The sequence below is a fragment of the Pteropus vampyrus genome, unplaced genomic scaffold (assembly GCF_000151845.1).
Source record: "Pteropus vampyrus isolate Shadow unplaced genomic scaffold, Pvam_2.0 Scaffold126, whole genome shotgun sequence".
In the NCBI taxonomy this organism is placed as follows: Eukaryota; Metazoa; Chordata; class Mammalia; order Chiroptera; family Pteropodidae; genus Pteropus; species Pteropus vampyrus.
The window spans coordinates 3,428,311-3,444,824 of NW_011888907.1; the positions used below are offsets into that span (position 1 = coordinate 3,428,311).

A 16,514-nucleotide genomic window follows, 5' to 3' on the forward strand; every position below is an offset into this window, starting at 1 on the left:
CCGCCGCCCAATCCGCGCGGCGGCCGCCGCCACTTCTGCCCCTACTGCTGCTCTGCGTCCTCGGGGCGCCGCGAGCCGGATCAGGAGCCCGTGAGTACCCGGCGTCCTGGTCACCCCTTCCCGCCTAGGCGGAGAGCGTGCGCCCTGGGGGCAGCCGCGGGGGAGGAGGGGGTGCAGGCGCCACCTGGACGGCCCGGGAACAAAGGAAGGCGCCCCCGGCATGGCCCTCGGGGCGTCCTCACCTGCGGGGCGCACGGCGTCGCAGTTCCCTGGCCTGAGGGTTCAGCTTCCATGCCGGAGGCCTTCTTACCTGGGCCACCCGGCCAAGGACGCCTGGCCCAGCCCCCGGAGGTTGCGATTCGCGGCCTGGGACCCCCTGCACGCAGGGACTCAGTGGGCGCACGCGACAGCGTCCGCGGACTCCGAGCCGCGGAAACCGCGGGGCACCGCTCGCGGGCGGGGGCGCATGCAGTAGGCGCGCTGGGTGCCGGCCCCTAGCAGGCCCCCCCCCATGGAGGGATGAGCCCCGCGAGGAAGGCGGGGCGGGACGGGGGCCGCTCTGGCCGCCTGGCGCGCGGCCCGGGGTCCCCGGGGACGCGCCTCTCTGCGGGCCGGCGCCGCCGCCCTCCCCCAGCGAGACCCTGCGCTCGGGGGTCCACGGAGTCCCTACCACCGGGGGCGCTCCGAACCGTTCCTGGCCGGGCTGGGCCGGGCTGGGAGCCTCCAGCGAGAGAAATCTTTGTGAGCCAGTGGGTGAGAGGGAGAGGAAGCGGGAGCCAGCGAGTCCGGGCATCGCGGGCGCAGCCTGCGGGGGGAGGGCGGGAACCCACAGCCCGTCAAGCCAAGACCCCCACTCCGTTGAGAGCTCCTGGTATCCGGGCACTCTTTTCCCCCCATCCTCCCCATCCTATCGACACACCCGCCAGGACACCGTCTCTATCTAGACCCGCTCTGGGACACACCCAGAGACACACAAAGACTCACTGGCTTGTGGCCCGTCACCCTCGCCCTCAGACGCTTGCACACTGCATCCCAGATGCACATTCGCACACCATCGGGGCGCACACACATTCCATCCCTGGCATACACACTTTCGTGGTTACACACTCATTCCTCACGCAGGCACTGCTTACCCTGGACACTCACGGTCACCCCACACCCACACACCACGTCAGGGCACATAAGTTGCCTGGGGGGCACACACTGCTGCCCAGGCCACCCCACACTGCAAAGAACTATCTGCAGATTCCCTGTGGTGCTCCTCTAGAAAGGGCAGGGTCCTGGCACTTGCTAGGGGCACTTGCTGAAAATCCAGCATGCCCAGGGTGCCTGGGCAGGTGAGGAACTGCCCCAGGCTCCCCACCCCCACACCCGGGGCCCCTGAAGACTCTGCGAGGCAGTGGGCAGTGCCTGTGAGTGCCATCATCCACAACAGGCTTTGTTTCCCAGCCTGTAGAGCAGCAGGGAAGGTGGTGGTGGTGGGGGGTGGTTGTTGTGTGTGTGTTTTTTTCCTTTAAGGGGTAAGAAATTAAATAAAAGATTCTCACACCTCGGCAATATGTTTCTACTTACGGTGTGTCCTAGCACCTGACCAGCAGGCGGGTGGGTTGTAAAGTGTCTGCAGGTACTAGTGGAATGGGAGATGGGGACCCCTGTGGGGACCCCGGGACGGAGGCCACCCTCCTGCGTTGCTTGCAGAGAATCTCACACTTTTCCCTTTTAAAACACATGGTGTTCCTTTTTAATAATGGCAGTGGCTCCAGATTGGAAAGGGGGGAGGAAAAAACTTTTAAAGGCCCCAGCTCTGCAGGAAAGGCAGGGAGGCAGGGAGTGAGAGTAGGGGGCTGTCCAAGAGACTAGCCCAGGGATCTGCTTTAGGTAGCCTTCTAGGAGGCCCACAAAATCAGGCCAAGGGCCCCCCAACCTCAGTAGGCTGTTCCCAGCTGCTTCTCCTGGCTGGAATGTATATCCCAGTCCTGAGTGCCTTGGCCCATTGTTTGGGGAGGCCTGGAGGGAGTGAGGAGCCAGTTGGGACCCTAGAGCTGGGAGGGGCTGTAATCTAAGTTTTTAGGCACTCTGGACCTCATGATCTGGTCTCATTAATCTCCCCAGCAGGTAGAATATATTTTCCTCCCATTTTATAGAAGAAGAAACTGAGAACAGGAGAGGGAGTGGAAGCCAGTTGCCCACATGCTCCATTTGGGATTGGCACCCACATCCCAGGAGGAGAAGGCCTCCCTCTGACCTTTCTTGCTGGAGCTTGTTGGGGAGGGGGGTTGGCCTGTCCAGGCCCGCCTGGCCTTGCCCTCTCGCCCCGGCCCCCGCCCAGCCCTAAGAGGGCAGCTGCAACTGCTGGCAAGCCAGCAACGCCAGCCTAGGCCAGGAGGGTGTGGTAGAAGGGCAGGACCCCCCAGAGACCCCCTTCCTGACTAGGCCGTGATGATGGGTGGGGGGCAGGAGGGATATGACCCATCCCCCAAGGGTTGGGAATGGGCCTGGGGTCTGGGCAGGCCTGGCCGTGCCTCCCACCCCGCTGGGGGGAGCCCAGGCAGGAAGCGGTGGGTGGGCCAGGGCAGAGATGCTGGCACGCCCGTGTTCATGCCGGAGGAATTCCGAATTAGTGAGCGGCTGGCTGCCTGGGACCTCCGGAACGGCCCCCTGGCCCCCGCCCCCGGCCGCCCCCGCCTCTTCAGCTCTGGCCCGCTCAGCCAGCTCCTTCGCACGGATGCTGAGACCTCCGGAGAGCCCTGGGCCAAGCCTCAAACACAACTGTGATCCCAGGCTCCAGCAAGACATGGCTCTCAAGCCAAGTTTGCCCCGGAAAATCATCAGGGCCGGCCCCTGGAACCGTATTCACCCCACCTCTCCTATCTGGGGCAGTGAAGGGCAGCACAAGGCATTTGCTGGCATTCAGGGGACCTCCCAGAGGGCCAGGATCACCCTGTCCTTGGCTGCCATCTCAGGGAAGCTGGGCTGCCCCACCCCTCTGCCCCACTGCAGTCCCTTCTTACAGCTGCCTGGGGATCCTATTAAAATGTAAACCCCTCCCCTGTTCCAAAATGTAACTCCTCCCTGCCAGTCCGGCCCCTGCTGACCTCTCAGACCTCATTTCATACTGTTCCTGCCCCAGGACTTTTGCACTTGATGCTCCCACTGCCTGGATAGTCTCTCTTACATATTTTCATGGCTACTTCTTCTATTCATATCTCAGCTCAAATGCCACCTCCCAGCAGGCCTCCTGGGTCATTGAGCCAATACTACTGATTTGTGCTTTACTTTCTCCCTATTTATTCTCTTAGATATTTATTTGTTCTTTTTTCCTACTGCTCCCTTGGATTCAAGGCCCACCAGGGTAGGAATCTTGGGTATCTTGGTCACCATGGTGCCCAGAGCTCCCGGCACACTGTAGGTGCTCGATGAATGAAAGATTGAACAAATGAGTCCCAAAACTGCTCTTGGAGGGACAGGCTCCTTCCCAGAGCTCACAGTAGTGACTGGACCAAGATTCCACAGTGAGCTAGAGGTCAGCCTGACTTAAAGGTCCCACAGGGTTGTCCTTACCACAATATTTTCATTCTTCTCAAACGTGTGCAGTTGATACCATGATGCCCACTTGCCAGATGGGGAGACTGAGACTCAGAGAGGAGTGTCAGGGGCTTGAACACGTTTTCTGGGCCTTGATTACCCTGTGGGTAAAACAAGATCCTTTTAGGTTCTGAACTCCAAAAGGGGGAGCCCTGGGCTGCCCTAATGACCAGAAGGAGGGGAGTCGTAGACCATGGCATCCCCAAAGCCCCAGTTCCCAGTACCCAACTCACGCAACTCAGTTTAGGAAGTCACTTCCCAGAAGCTGATCATCATAATGGCCCTGGGAACTGTGAACTTTTTTGTTCCCATTTTCCAGATTAGGAAAACTGAGTCAAGGGACAGGTGATAATATCAAGTCCCTTTGGATGGGTTTGGGGGCCTAGAGCTTGCCGCAGCCACTTTCCATTCTAACACAGAGCAGGGCTTTGGAGCCTGACAAATCTAGTTTTAAATAGAGTGTTCTTCAGTCATTGACTTTAGGCAGGGAACGTGACCTCTCACAGCCTTTTTCATCCACAAAATGAACAGGATTCTCATAGGGACCCCACCCCCACCCCACAGAGACACATACTGTGTGCGAGACCCTGGTGATATGAGAGCAAAAACACAATCTTATTTCTAATTGCCAAAAATAAAATAAAATGAAAAAGAAAAAGCAGAGTATAGTTTGTCAAAGCAAGGGTGACTTGGGTTTGAGTGGGCATTTCTACCTTATGTTTGTAACCACTCAGAGGCTTGAGCAGGTCAGTGATGAAGTGGATTAGAAGGAACTAACTGAGCCTCAGTTCCCTTATCTGTAAAATGGGGACAATAGTAAAGAGCTCCTTTGCCGGACTGCCATGAGTCTTGGAGGTCCTAGCATGGTGGGGGCTCAGGAAAGCTCTATTTCAGGCCTGACGCGTACTCCTCTCTGACCCCAGACACGGCTGTGATCAGCCCCCAGGATCCCACGCTCCTCATCGGCTCCTCCCTGCAGGCCACGTGCTCAGTGCATGGGGACCCACCTGGCCCCACCGCTGAGGGCCTCTACTGGACCCTCAATGGGCGTCGCCTGCCCCCCGAGCTCTCCCGCGTGCTCAATGCCTCCACCCTGGCCCTCGCCCTGGCCAACCTCAACGGATCCAGGCAGCAGTCAGGGGACAACCTCGTGTGCCACGCACGTGACGGCAGCATCCTGGCCGGCTCCTGCCTCTATGTTGGCCGTAAGTGGCCCCCAGGATGCTCAGGGGTAGCTCTTGGGAGCATCTCCTTCTGGAGAGGGGCATGAATCGTGGGCCTGAATCCAGGGGCATGAATCCAGCCTAGGGCTGGACAGTGGGCATCCACACTGGCGCAGGTTGAGAGGTATGAGCCTCTGGGGAGGGAATGAGAGCCTGGAGGACATCCCTACCCCCCCCAACCATCTCCAAGATAGCTCATCCAGGGGGTCATGCCAATATGCACCCTTGTCCACCCCCCTTCCACTCCAAGGTGGGGGCTGGCTGGTGGCCAGCAGCAACTCCGCCTGTCCATGGCTGGCCTAGACCCTCAGCCCCTGCACCCCCTCCCCAGTGCCCCCAGAGAAACCCTTCAACATCAGTTGCTGGTCCAAGAACATGAAAGACCTGACATGCCGCTGGACACCGGGGGCCCATGGGGAGACCTTCCTCCATACCAACTACTCCTTGAAGTACAAGCTGAGGTTGGTTGTGGCCCTCAGTGACATATGTCCCAGACTGGCTGTGTGGCCTTTGCCAAGCCCATCCGCCCTGTCTGAGCCTGGTGTCCCATCTGTACTTTGGGGCTGCCCTGGTGATGTCTGAGGCCTTGAAGGGGCCCTCATGTGTCCTCATCCCCCTCCTGCCCCTGCAGGTGGTATGGGCAAGACAACACATGTGAGGAGTACCACACAGTGGGACCCTACTCCTGCCACATTCCCAAGGACCTGGCCCTCTTTACGCCCTACGAGATCTGGGTAGAAGCCACCAACCGGCTGGGCTCAGCCCGCTCAGATGTGCTCACACTGGACATCCTGGATGTGGGTGAGGCGCCCCCCTCAAAGATGATCCTGCCCCCCCCCAACCCAGCCACAGCTGCATCTTTGGTCCTAACCCGGCTGGTCAGGGTTGGGAGTACCCATTTGTCCTCAGCCCCCTGAAGCAGCCAGGATACCCCTACTCTTTAGAGAACACCTGGCCTGTCCTCCTCCCCTCAGCAGCCCAGGTGTGCAGGAGGCCCCCCTGGGGGGCTGGGAGGGGGCGCCCAGGTCAGAGGCGCCCCAGGAAGCTGCAGCCTGGAGCTGGGGGGGGGGGCGCAGAGGCAGGAGGCAGGAAATGGATGATCTGCAGCAGAATTGGGCCTAATCTAATTAGGGTGTTGCTCAGCCTGGAGCAGGCCTGTGCCTTAACCCTTTCCGGCCCCTCACCAAGGCCTCAGGGGGAGAGCCAGCTATCCCTGCTTCCCACCAGGCTCCCAGAAGAATTCTCAAATCCCTCCAGGCTTGTAGCCATCCTGACCCCAGCCTGCTTTCCGCATGGCTTCCTTAAGGACCGAAGTTGTAGTGGGCATGTTCTCAGCTTCAGTTGTCCTGCTGAACCCAGGTTGTCATATCCAGGACTTGGAGGTAGATGGTGACCGCCCCAGGCCTCTTGGGTATAATAATAATAATAATATCATAGGCCAGGCAGTGTCTGCTTTTACAGAGTTCCCTAAAGATAGGATTACATTTCTCCTGTCACAGATAATAATGGTGATAACAGCTAACATTAATTGAGTGCTTCTAGGCGCTGAGTGTTTCCCGAATATTGTCTAATGTAATCCACCAGTCCTCCAGAGGGCGGGGGTGGGGGGTAGGGGGAGGAACGGAAGCAGGTGCCACCTAAGCCACGTACTCTGGGATTTGAACACAGAGAGGGGGCAGCCAGGAACTAGAAGCCCATGACTAAGTCCCCCCCTGCCCCCGCAGTGACCACTGATCCCCCGCCCGACGTGCATGTGAGCCGCGTTGGGGGCCTGGAGGACCAGCTGAGCGTGCGCTGGGTTTCCCCGCCGGCTCTCAAGGACTTCCTTTTCCAAGCCAAGTACCAGATCCGCTACCGCGTGGAAGACAGCGTGGATTGGAAGGTGTCCGCCCCGGCCCCGCCCCCGGCCCTACCCCTGGCCCCGCCTCACCCTAGCCTCTGACCCTGCCCTTGCGGCCCAGGTGGTGGACGACGTGAGCAACCAGACTTCATGCCGCCTGGCGGGCCTGAAGCCGGGCACTGTCTACTTCGTGCAAGTGCGCTGCAACCCCTTTGGGATCTACGGCTCCAAAAAGGCAGGGATCTGGAGCGAGTGGAGCCACCCAACAGCTGCCTCCACCCCCCGCAGTGGTGAGCACCCCAACAGGGCTGGGTGGGCCGGGGACCAGCCCCAAACCAGCCTGGGCTTCTGTTTTGTTTCCTCCAAGAGAGCAGAGGTCTCAAACTGGTGGCCCTCCGTGGGTCGAATGTGGCCCCTGGATCAATTTCCTTTGGCTTGTCATTTGACCAAAAAAAACAAAAAACAAAAACCAAAACCACCTTTGATCTACTTGCAGACATTTAAAACAGGAAGTTTTAACACAAATATCCTAGATTCCCTAGAAAAATTGTCTAGGAAATGTAACAGAAAATAGCTAGCGTTGCTCTACAGCCCCCATCAGCAAAGGCTGCCCTTTCATGTGGGATCCTCTCTCCAATTGCCCCACCCCCAGCTGGTGAGTTTCATCCACCTATACCCACTTCCTAGCCCCTAAGGGCAAGTAAGTTTGAGACCCTGCTTCCAAGGCTGATGGGCTGCCAATTCTCCCTCTGACGGGCCTCAGTTTCCCCTTCTGATCCAGGTAGGGGGTCGGATATAATCGGGGACCTGGGTCTGACTCCCTTTGCCATCTGGGGTTCCTCTGAAACCACGAACCTCCATTCTCTTCCTTTGTGGAATTATGTGAAATCTATTACTTGAAATGTCTGGCCTCAGCTTCCCCATCTGGAAAGCAGGGATAATAATGGCTCCTGTCTCAGGCTATTGTGCAGGTGAGATGAGATAACCCATGGAAAATTCCCTGATGGTGAGCGCCATCTAAAGGTCTCTTCCCCTGCCCCCACCCCCATGGTTTCACCCCAAGGGAGGCCCCTTTTTCTCAGGTGAGGGCACTGAGGCCCCAGGAGGTTCAGCCAGCCCCAAAGGTCACACGGGGATCTTCACTCAGTTTGCGGGAAGTCCAGGCACACGGTCTCGTGGGACGACGGGGAAACCAAAGTTTTAGAGGTTTCCAGGGCCAGGGAGGGGCAGAGCCTGGCTCCAGCTAGCTCCCTATCCCCCATTGTGGGCCTCTCCAGGTTCAGGGGTAGGCGGAACCTAGCATGACCGGGAGGGGCCTGAGCCTTGGCCCCTGCTTGTGCCCAGCACCTGCGATTTTTGCACGGGAGCCAGCAGGAGGCTGCGTCTGCGGAGGAGGCTGGGGAGGCCGGTGGAGGCCAGCAGGGGCGGCAGGGGCCGGGGCCGTGCCAGGGCCTGTCAGCGGGTCCCCGGCATTATTTATGACGTGAGGCCGATGTCCTTATCCGCCGCCTGTTTGGGGCTGGCTGCATCGAGCAGCTGGACCGACAGGCGGGCCTCCCACCTGGCCCTACCCCCCTTCGCTCCCCGTTTCATTGGCTCATGATCCCAGGGCCTGTCTCCTTTTGATTCTGTCACTGTCTTCCCGTCTGTCTTGTCTCTCTGCCTTTCTTGTGTCCCTACTTCCCAGGCTATCTGTCCCCTCCTCCCCAGCCCTTTCTCCACCCCTTCTGCCTCTGAGTTTCCTTGGCTATTCCTCATGTCTTTGGCCCTTCCTGCATCTCTCAGTCTCTGCCTCTGCTTCTTTCTTTCTCTGACTTCCCGCTCTGTCTCTGTCTCATCCCTCTCACTTTCTCCCTCACCCCCTTCCACTTACACCTGACTCAGGCAACAGGAATTGGGTTCCTGGAAGAGATGCGGAGAGACCTTTGCTTCCCCTGACCCAGCCCACTCAGGGTCGCAGCTGAGTTGCTGGGCTGGGTGGTGGGGAGGACCCGGTCCAGGGAAATAGGGAGGGGTAGGTGACCGAGGGAATGCAGTCCACTGCGCGAGGACCCTCCCTCCATTGCCCGCGCGCGCCCTCTGGCGAGCGCGCCTTGACGCTGCTGCTCCACCCCCGTCAGAACGCCCGGGCCCGGGCGGCGGGGCGTGCGAGCCGCGGGGCGGAGAGCCGAGCTCGGGGCCCGTGCGGCGCGAGCTTAAGCAGTTCCTGGGCTGGCTTAAGAAGCACGCGTACTGCTCGAACCTCAGCTTCCGCCTCTACGACCAATGGCGAGCCTGGATGCAAAAGTCGCATAAGACCCGCAACCAGGTAGGAAGGAGGCACCCGCGGGCGAGGGGTGAGGGTAAGGAGGGCTGAGAGCTGAGGGGTGGGGTGGGGTGGGGTGGGGAGGTAGGTGCGCAACCTCCAGACACCACCTCCTTCCTTCCAAGCACAGGATGAGGGGATCCTGCCCTCGGGCAGACGCGGCGCGGCGAGAGGTAAGGGGGGCTAAGGTGGGTGGGTGACAGGAAGGGAGACATGGGCCCCCCACCCTCAGCCTTCAGTTTTATTTATCAGCATCTACTTAGCAGCTACTGTGTGCTTGGCCCTTTTAGCCTAGTAAGAGCACCCGATCCTCTGAAAATATCCAAAGTGGAATGTCATCCTCAGGAATGAATGAATATATTCGCCGAAGTTAGCGTGTTTGAGCACCTACTGCATACTGGCCCTGTACCAAGGGCTTTACCTGAAAGACAACCCCTGGGATGGATATTCTTATTTCTCAGGTGGGGAGCCAAGACCCAGGGAGAGGCAGTACCCTGCCCTAGGTCACCCAGCTGAAAGTGGCAAGACCACAACCTGAATGGGGGCCTCCTCAGTTGCTCTGTGGTGCTGGCCCCTCCCAGGCTCAGCGCTTAGCCTGGCTTCCCCTCTGCTTGCAGGTCCTGCCAGATAAGCTCTAAGGGCTGAAACCGACCTCCCTGCTGCATGGAGACCCAGGGCTGCACCCAGACTGGGGCCACCTGTTTCCTCACCACAGGGTGCCCGAGCACCCTCTGCAGGAGCTGGAGCAGATGCTCTGAGCTCTTAGAATCACATCTCTGGCCTCCATGTGAGGCCATCTTTGGGTACACCCCAGTTGGAGTGTGTGTGTGTGAAGGTCAACTAAGCTGCCCAGAACCCCTGCCAGGACTGGGAGTGAAGAGAGGTCATTACTCCCCTCACCCAGGACCCCTCCAATCTTTTTAAATAAATGAACTATTTAGGTGCTCTGATTGTGTAGGTGAGTTTGGAGCTGCAGTGGCCTGCAGTGGGGTGGGGACTGTAGGGGAGGCATGAGGACTTCTAACGATCCTTTGCAATTGAAATCCTCGCCCTCAGAATTTCAGATTCTTATTCTCCAGGATCTGAAATAGCTGGTGTTAAACTCCTTGGAGAGTGTGATTCAAAACACTAGTTTCTTCAGTTGGGAGAGGGGGTTCCACCCTCCATCTCTGCCCCTATGGGGCCCTGTCCCCAGACACAACCCCACCAGTACCGTAGGACACAGACAGTGGAGCAGCTGCAGACAAATGCTTCTTTATTGTGGGAGATGTGGCAACCTCAGGGAGGGTCAACAGCCCAGCGGGGTGCAACCCTGGCCAGCTGGCAATCAGAGTTGATCTGGGTGCCACCTGCCCCATTTTCCATCTCCCTTCAGTGCGTCTCTGAGGAGCCATGATCACTCGACAGATTCTGCATCAAACCTGAGGTCCTGGAGAACCTCACTGATGGCCTCCATGGTTTTAATTACCCTAAAAGAGGATAGGAACTATAAATAAAACCCAGATGGGGCGAATTAGCCTCCACTAGGCAGCTCTGAGGGGGCTATGACAAACCCTGGGCCCTCCTGCCTGCTGCCAAGCCTCCAGGCAGCACTAGCAGCTGGGAGGACCACTTGGGTGCTTGGGAGCAGGGATAGTCCCTTAAGTCACAGTGGGCAAAGAGAAATGGCCATCTTGGGTAGGTGTATGCCATCAGGAGGTATGACTGGCAGATTTCAAGGGGGTGTGCATGTGTGCGTGCTTGGGTGGGTGAGGGCAGGAATGTGGAGGTGTGTGCCGGGGGGTGGGCCTGGGTGACCGTGTCCAAGCTCTGAGTCCAGCCATGTGAACAAGATTGGTGTGTGTATCTGAGATGCACAGTGAGTCTGGTGTGAAAATGGAGAATGTATACACTGGGGAAATATATGCTGTGTGTCTGGGAGCCACCAGGTGTGGACTCCAGTGTACCTACTCTTAGGGTTGTGTGTAGGTCCAGAGGGTCTGATGGTGCCAGCCCTAGGGCACACCTGGTACATGTGCAAATCTAGCATGGCTAGCCCACTGGGAGGTGACACTTACTTCATTTTCAGCTGGTGCATCTGGAGGGTGTCCTCCTGCCCTGTTAGTTCTGGCACCCTCATCAGTTGCAGCAGGGCCACCTAGTATGGGGAGGATGTCACAGTGGTCAGAGGCCACCTCCTGCCCTCCCACACATGAGGGAGGAAGAGACACCAGAAAGGTAGTGCAGAGGTTGGGCCATGGCCAAGAGTTGCAAGGGGAGTTGAGAGGGCTGTACTTTGCACAGGAGGAGCCTGAGATTCAGTTTAGAGGGACCAACGGGAGAAGAGTAGGCAGGCTCTACAGTATAGAGTGTGGCATGGGCATGGCTGCATGTGGGCAGGGGAATAGTAGTCAGGGATTGGTGTTGGGTGGAGTAGCTGGGGCATCATAGTCTTGGGGCGGGTCAAGGAGTTAATTCCAGCGTGGAAGTAGGCTGAACCGGGATCTCGGAAGTGGGAGTGGCTTCACGTGGACTTGGCCTGGGAAAAGTGTATTTCGGCCAGGATTGGCCGAAGGGGCAGAGTAGGCAGAGCTTTGGAACACTAGTGGAGGAGTAGGCCCCGACCATAGGTTGGGGTCTGGGGTTACAAGGAGGGGACGTGGCTTGAAAACCCACATTCTCCTCCACATGCAAGGGGTTGAGGACCGGACCTAAGGCATTAGGAAAGCCAAGAGGCAGGAGGATCGTGGAGGCGGGGCATTTTGGAAAGCATTAAGCTGCGGGATAGGACTGGGATGGGTGGACGTGTCCTGGGACTAAAAGCCTGTAATGAAACCGGATGGAGAGGTGGGGACCAGGAGACCGGAGAATTCCAAATGAAGCCTTAATGGAAGATTGAAGTGGGCAGGAAAAGGTGGGGTCTGGGACTCTGGGGGCGGGGTTGTGGGGGTCCGGAAAGTGACCCCTCGCCCAAGAGGCGCAAAGTGGGCCAAGGCTAACGCGAGAGAGACTGGGCTTGGAGTAGGGGGCAGCGGCCGGGGGCGGGGCCTCACCGTGGCCAGGCGTGTCTGTTCCAGCTGCTGCAGGCTGCGCACATGGCCCGCGAGCAGCGGCTGCGCTCGGGGCCCGGCCAGCTCGGCCTCCACCGCCAGCACCTCCCGCGAAACGGCGGCGAAGGCCTGGGTCACCTCGTGCACTTTGCTCCGGTAGCGCGGGAAGTCGTAGGGCGGGCCGCTGCGCAGGTACTGGCGGTGGCCTCTGCGGCAGGTGGGAGTCCTGAGTCTACGTCCCCAGGCTCTGTACCCGCATCGGCCACCTGAAAGCCCCCCAGGAAGTGTCCCTGGACCCGAGTGTGGAAGACACTGATTTCTGCAAGTGAACCCAATAGAGGCCCACTCCGCTTGGGGAAGGGAGAGACACCCGGCGGAGTGGCATTTCGGGAAGTGGGGACGCTTAGCGGGTTGGCCCACAAACCCCGCCCCTGACAATGCCCCTACGCGAGGACCCGCTCTGCCCCGGGCACGCCCACCTCTGGATCCGGCGGGGGTTGAACCCTGCGGCCCCTGCGCCCACACTTACTCCTCTAGCCAGCGGAAGGCCTGTGCGCGCTCAGCCTGCAACTGGAGGATGCGCTGTACCAGCGCCCGGATCGGGGCATCTTTCTACGGAAGGGGGTACGGCTGGGGCATGAAGCCGGCGCCCCCGAGCCTGCACCACCCGCCCTGCGCCTTTTCCCACTCGGGCTCACCCAGGGCCACGCCGGCTCCTCGAGCTCCGGGGTTTCTGAGGCTGCCGCAGGTTTGGGCACAGTGAGGACCACGGACTCAGCCGCGGACTCGTTGGTGATCATGACTACGCGAGTAGGTTGCTCCGCTGCGGTAGGCGCCCCCTCCAGGCATGGAGGTCTCCAGATCCCAGCCTGTGGCCCGCCAACCCGGAAACCTGAAGACCGGAATATCCCGGGAAGAATGGAGAGCGAATTGGGGGCTTCTCAGGCCAGGCACCCATCCCCACCCCACCCTTTTGCTTGCTCCCGCCCAGCGCCTGCTTTCTCGTTTATTCTTGAATATATGGCTGTGTACAGCAAGGCTGTCCTTCGGTTTGTAGGTTTGTTTCTATTCGCTTGTCAACACCAACTTCCTTTCATTCTCACAACCTGTGACAAGAGCAGGATTTCAACGCCCTTCGACATTAGAGAGCTCGTCTCTGGAACCCAGCTGACTTTAGATGACTTGCAGGCTGTTACTTCAGAAATGACCTCAGAGGGAAGCCTGGGGGAAGAGGTGTGGCCAACAGGGCCTCATACTAAGCGCAGAGGCAGTCTCTGAGCTTTCTGCGGGAGATGCACTACCTAGTTTGAACTAAGAAGCTTCCTTCTCCAGGGGTGGACATGGGGAAGACCAGATAGTGGTGGCCTGGCCTAATGAGGAAGAGGTCAGTTTGACACGGATGAAATGGAAGTGAGCTGTGGAAGTGATCGAGACTCTAGCCTTTAGCTGGCACTGCAGATCTCAGCTATTCTTAGGCGTTTTCCAGGCCTGGGTTACCTACTCCAAGCACCCTAAAAGCTTGGCCATGTCAGGGCCAGTACAGTGCACAACCCTCACCTGATTTGCAGAAGCATCAGAGTCAATAGGCCTGAGATGACTGGTCTCAGGTAGGGCCCATGTGCGTCTAAGGTCCAAAATTGAGAATAGGTGTTTTATACTAGGTGGGGTACCCCTTCCTCCCCATCCACCCACACATGAACATACCCAGGGCCCAGCTGATCCACAGTCTCACCTTGTTATAGATAAAACCCAGATGAGTGGGCTCACAAGGGACTAAACCTGATTGTGCTGTTATGACAAACCTCCAGACAAGAAGAGCCAGGAGTACAGCCTGTTTTATAGATAGCTGGAACCCAAAAGGACAGGACTGCCAAGGGCTTGGCAGTCAAGTAACAGCCAAGTCCCAAAGGGAGATGTCTACAACTTGGTCAAGTCCCCATTGCAAAGACAAGCCACATGGACATCAATTACTGCTCCAGTCAATCAAAGGGAAACTTTATTGAGGCCCCCGGGCCAAGGGGTTTAGGCAGGTGGCCGCCCTGCGGGCTGAGGCGGCGGAGAGACCTTATTTGACCTTCTTCTTGGGACGTAGGTTGTTGGTGTGGCCACACTTCTTCTTCCGGCAGTTGACAGCACGGGGATGCAGGCGGGCATAACACCTGTGTGGGAAAAGGAGGAAATGGTGAGGGCACCAGACCCCCTCCTGCCAGGGCCAGTCTGCCCAACCCCAAGTGTGCATACTTGCGGCAGATCATCTTGTCGCAGTTGTACTTCTGGGCAAGCTGGCGGAGGGAGGGCTCAATGATGCCGCCCCGCAGACGAAGCACCAAGTGCAGGGTGGACTCTATAGGCAACGAGGGTTGGAGAGAGACAGCAACTCAGCCTGGACCCAGCACTCAGTCAACAGGTGCCGGGCTGGCACTCCAATGCTCTGTAGACCATGGCTTCTCAAGTATGAAAGGGACATGTCAGAATCCCTTGGGTGATTCTGACACCAGCCCTTGGAGAGTTGGAGGATATTACACGTGAAAGTGATGTCCAGGTGGGTTTCCTGACAGGCAAAGGTGATTTCTAAGTGGTAAGAGGGTAACCTTTCATTTTTGTTAGGGAAGATAAAGCTTATTGCTTCAAGGAGTGATTTCCTTTACAGTTATCACATTTTTAAACATGTCTAAAAAAAAAAAAAAGGTGAACAAGAACATGGGAAATGATTGCCATTTGGAAACACGTTGAGATCACAGGACACTTTCCAACGATGAAAACAGTATCTTGTAAAGCAGAACTCGCCTACCCCCTCTGATCCTCACTTTAAGAACCATCCTCCCAAACCCTTTCCTGGTGCCAAGAAGGCTGTCAAGTGCCCCATCTGGATCCTAGGCTTCATGGAGACCTGTCCAGCCACCACATCCCCAATACCTTTCTGGATATTATAGTCTGAGAGAGTGCGGCCATCCTCCAGCTGTTTGCCCGCAAAAATCAGACGCTGCTGGTCAGGTGGGATGCCTAGAGAGAGAAAGCAGCTGTTACTGAGGCTCTGGCAAACATATTACTGGTAGTTCTCCCTCACTCTATAGGCCTGCTCGATCATTATTCCTAATCTATCAAAAGGGAAACCGAGGCAGAGATGACAAGCTGCCTTCCTGAGATTACGCAGAAGCACTGTCAAAACTGAGGTCTGTCCAAGGCCAACACCCAGACCCAGCCCAACTCACCCTCCTTGTCTTGGATTTTAGCTTTGACATTTTCAATGGTGTCACTGGGCTCGACCTCGAGTGTGATGGTCTTGCCTGTCAGGGTCTTCACAAAGATCTGCATCTCTGCGTTTGCTGGGGAGACTGGAGGGGAGTAGGACAAAGCAGTGAGTAATGCGGGTCCAAACATTGCATTGACCTCAACTACAGGTCTGCCCCAGTGCCTCTCTTTCCACCCCTCCAAGCTACAGATGGAATGAGAAATACAAGGCTAAGGCACCATCTTGCCAGATACATTTTCCCCATGTGTGTGATCTGGAGATCCCATCCATCCATCCATCCTTCCTTCCTTCCTTCCTTCCTTCCTCCCTTCCTCCCTCTTCCACGAGCCCATAGCCGTATCTGCTCCACAAAATGCCCTTCCTGCAGCTTGGACTGGAATCCCATCTTGGGAGCCACCCCCTAAACCCTTTCTTTTCCAACTCCAAGCTCAAACTCACTTTGGTTTCCTTCTCAGTTACCCCTAAACTTCTCAGATCATACCTCTTGTCTTTGCACCAACCCATAACTACTTGCCAACTAAGTGCCAGATATTTGTTTACACAGGTTTTTTCATCGGAAAAAAATAAAAAAGGCCTACAAGGTGGACACTACCAGCCTCTCCTTACAGATGTAGAAAACAAAATAGGTAATGACTCAGCCTGTGATCGGGGGTAATAATTTTAAAGGAACTGACACTATCTGGCACGGAGACAATTTACATGCTTAATACTCCTCCCCATTAACTTGGATCTCCCCAAGAGGACCCATCCCTGACCCAAGGCCTCGTCGGATAGCTCAGGCAGGTGGCGCGGGCAAGCCACTCTCCTAAAAGCCGGTTCACCTCCCGGGGTTCAGCCGGGACTCGGAACACCGGCCCAATGCTCCCTATTCAGCCGACTCGCGGAACCTGGCCCGCACGGATGGATTCGGGGCAGCCCCCTGCGCTGCTCGAGCCCCCGTGGCCCTCGCAGCTTCCTGCCCGATCCCGGCCCAGCGCGAACCCGCACGAACGCCGGCCCCGACCTGCTCGGCCGCCTCGTTGAAGAGAAAGAGAGCGGCGGAACCGGAAACCGCCAAATCGCCGCAGAAAGCGCCTGCGCACCGAGCACGCCGCGCGCTTGCGTCACAATACGCGCCGCGCGTTGTGCCCCGCCCTTGGCCCCGCCCCGCTGCTATGTTCAGTGCTGCCGAACGAAGGGGTGGTGCCTGCGAGCGAGCTTCGTGCGACCTCTTGCTTCTGGGTGTGGGTTCGCCCCCGGGTCACATGAGGAGACTGCTACACCTCCCCAGGCCTTTCTA

General features: G+C 57.7%; 3 protein-coding genes across 6 annotated transcripts; 1 reads left to right on the forward strand and 2 right to left on the reverse strand.

The window, feature by feature from the left end:
* Positions 1–2: 2 nt before the first annotated feature.
* On the forward strand, positions 3–9,898 carry CRLF1 (cytokine receptor like factor 1; the record flags this gene model as incomplete). The annotated part of the gene is made up of 9 exons (XM_011366764.2): positions 3–90; positions 4,509–4,790; positions 5,140–5,269; positions 5,440–5,609; positions 6,533–6,690; positions 6,770–6,938; positions 8,769–8,956; positions 9,084–9,126; positions 9,571–9,898. Coding segments are annotated over 9 exons (1,242 nt in total), but the record flags the coding sequence as incomplete, so codon positions are not given.
* Positions 9,899–10,191: 293 nt separating this feature from the next.
* Positions 10,192–12,920, reverse strand: REX1BD (required for excision 1-B domain containing). Of its 2 annotated transcripts, none has more exons than XM_011366769.2 (5): positions 12,681–12,920; positions 12,512–12,594; positions 11,986–12,301; positions 11,011–11,090; positions 10,192–10,422 (listed from the first exon to the last, which is right to left on the reverse strand). In XM_011366769.2, exons 1-5 carry the CDS (start codon positions 12,780–12,782, stop codon positions 10,350–10,352), a joined length of 654 nt encoding a protein of 217 aa, XP_011365071.1. In that variant the 5' UTR covers positions 12,783–12,920; the 3' UTR covers positions 10,192–10,349. The 2 variants fall into 2 exon arrangements, with proteins under 2 accessions (XP_011365071.1, XP_011365072.1); XM_011366770.2 differs by having other exon boundaries at positions 11,986–12,190; positions 12,681–12,835.
* Positions 12,921–13,949: 1,029 nt separating this feature from the next.
* UBA52 (ubiquitin A-52 residue ribosomal protein fusion product 1) lies at positions 13,950–16,355 on the reverse strand. 3 transcript variants are annotated; one of them, XM_011366773.2, is made up of 5 exons: positions 16,239–16,355; positions 15,195–15,317; positions 14,899–14,985; positions 14,224–14,326; positions 13,950–14,141 (listed from the first exon to the last, which is right to left on the reverse strand). In XM_011366773.2, the coding sequence occupies exons 2-5, from the start codon at positions 15,295–15,297 to the stop codon at positions 14,048–14,050; spliced, it is 387 nt and encodes a 128-aa protein (XP_011365075.1). In that variant the 5' UTR covers positions 15,298–15,317; positions 16,239–16,355; the 3' UTR covers positions 13,950–14,047. The 3 variants fall into 3 exon arrangements, with proteins under 3 accessions (XP_011365075.1, XP_011365073.1, XP_011365074.1); XM_011366771.2 differs by having other exon boundaries at positions 16,217–16,313; XM_011366772.2 differs by lacking the exon at positions 16,239–16,355 and adding an exon at positions 15,991–16,159.
* Between the last annotated feature and the right edge of the window lie 159 nt (positions 16,356–16,514).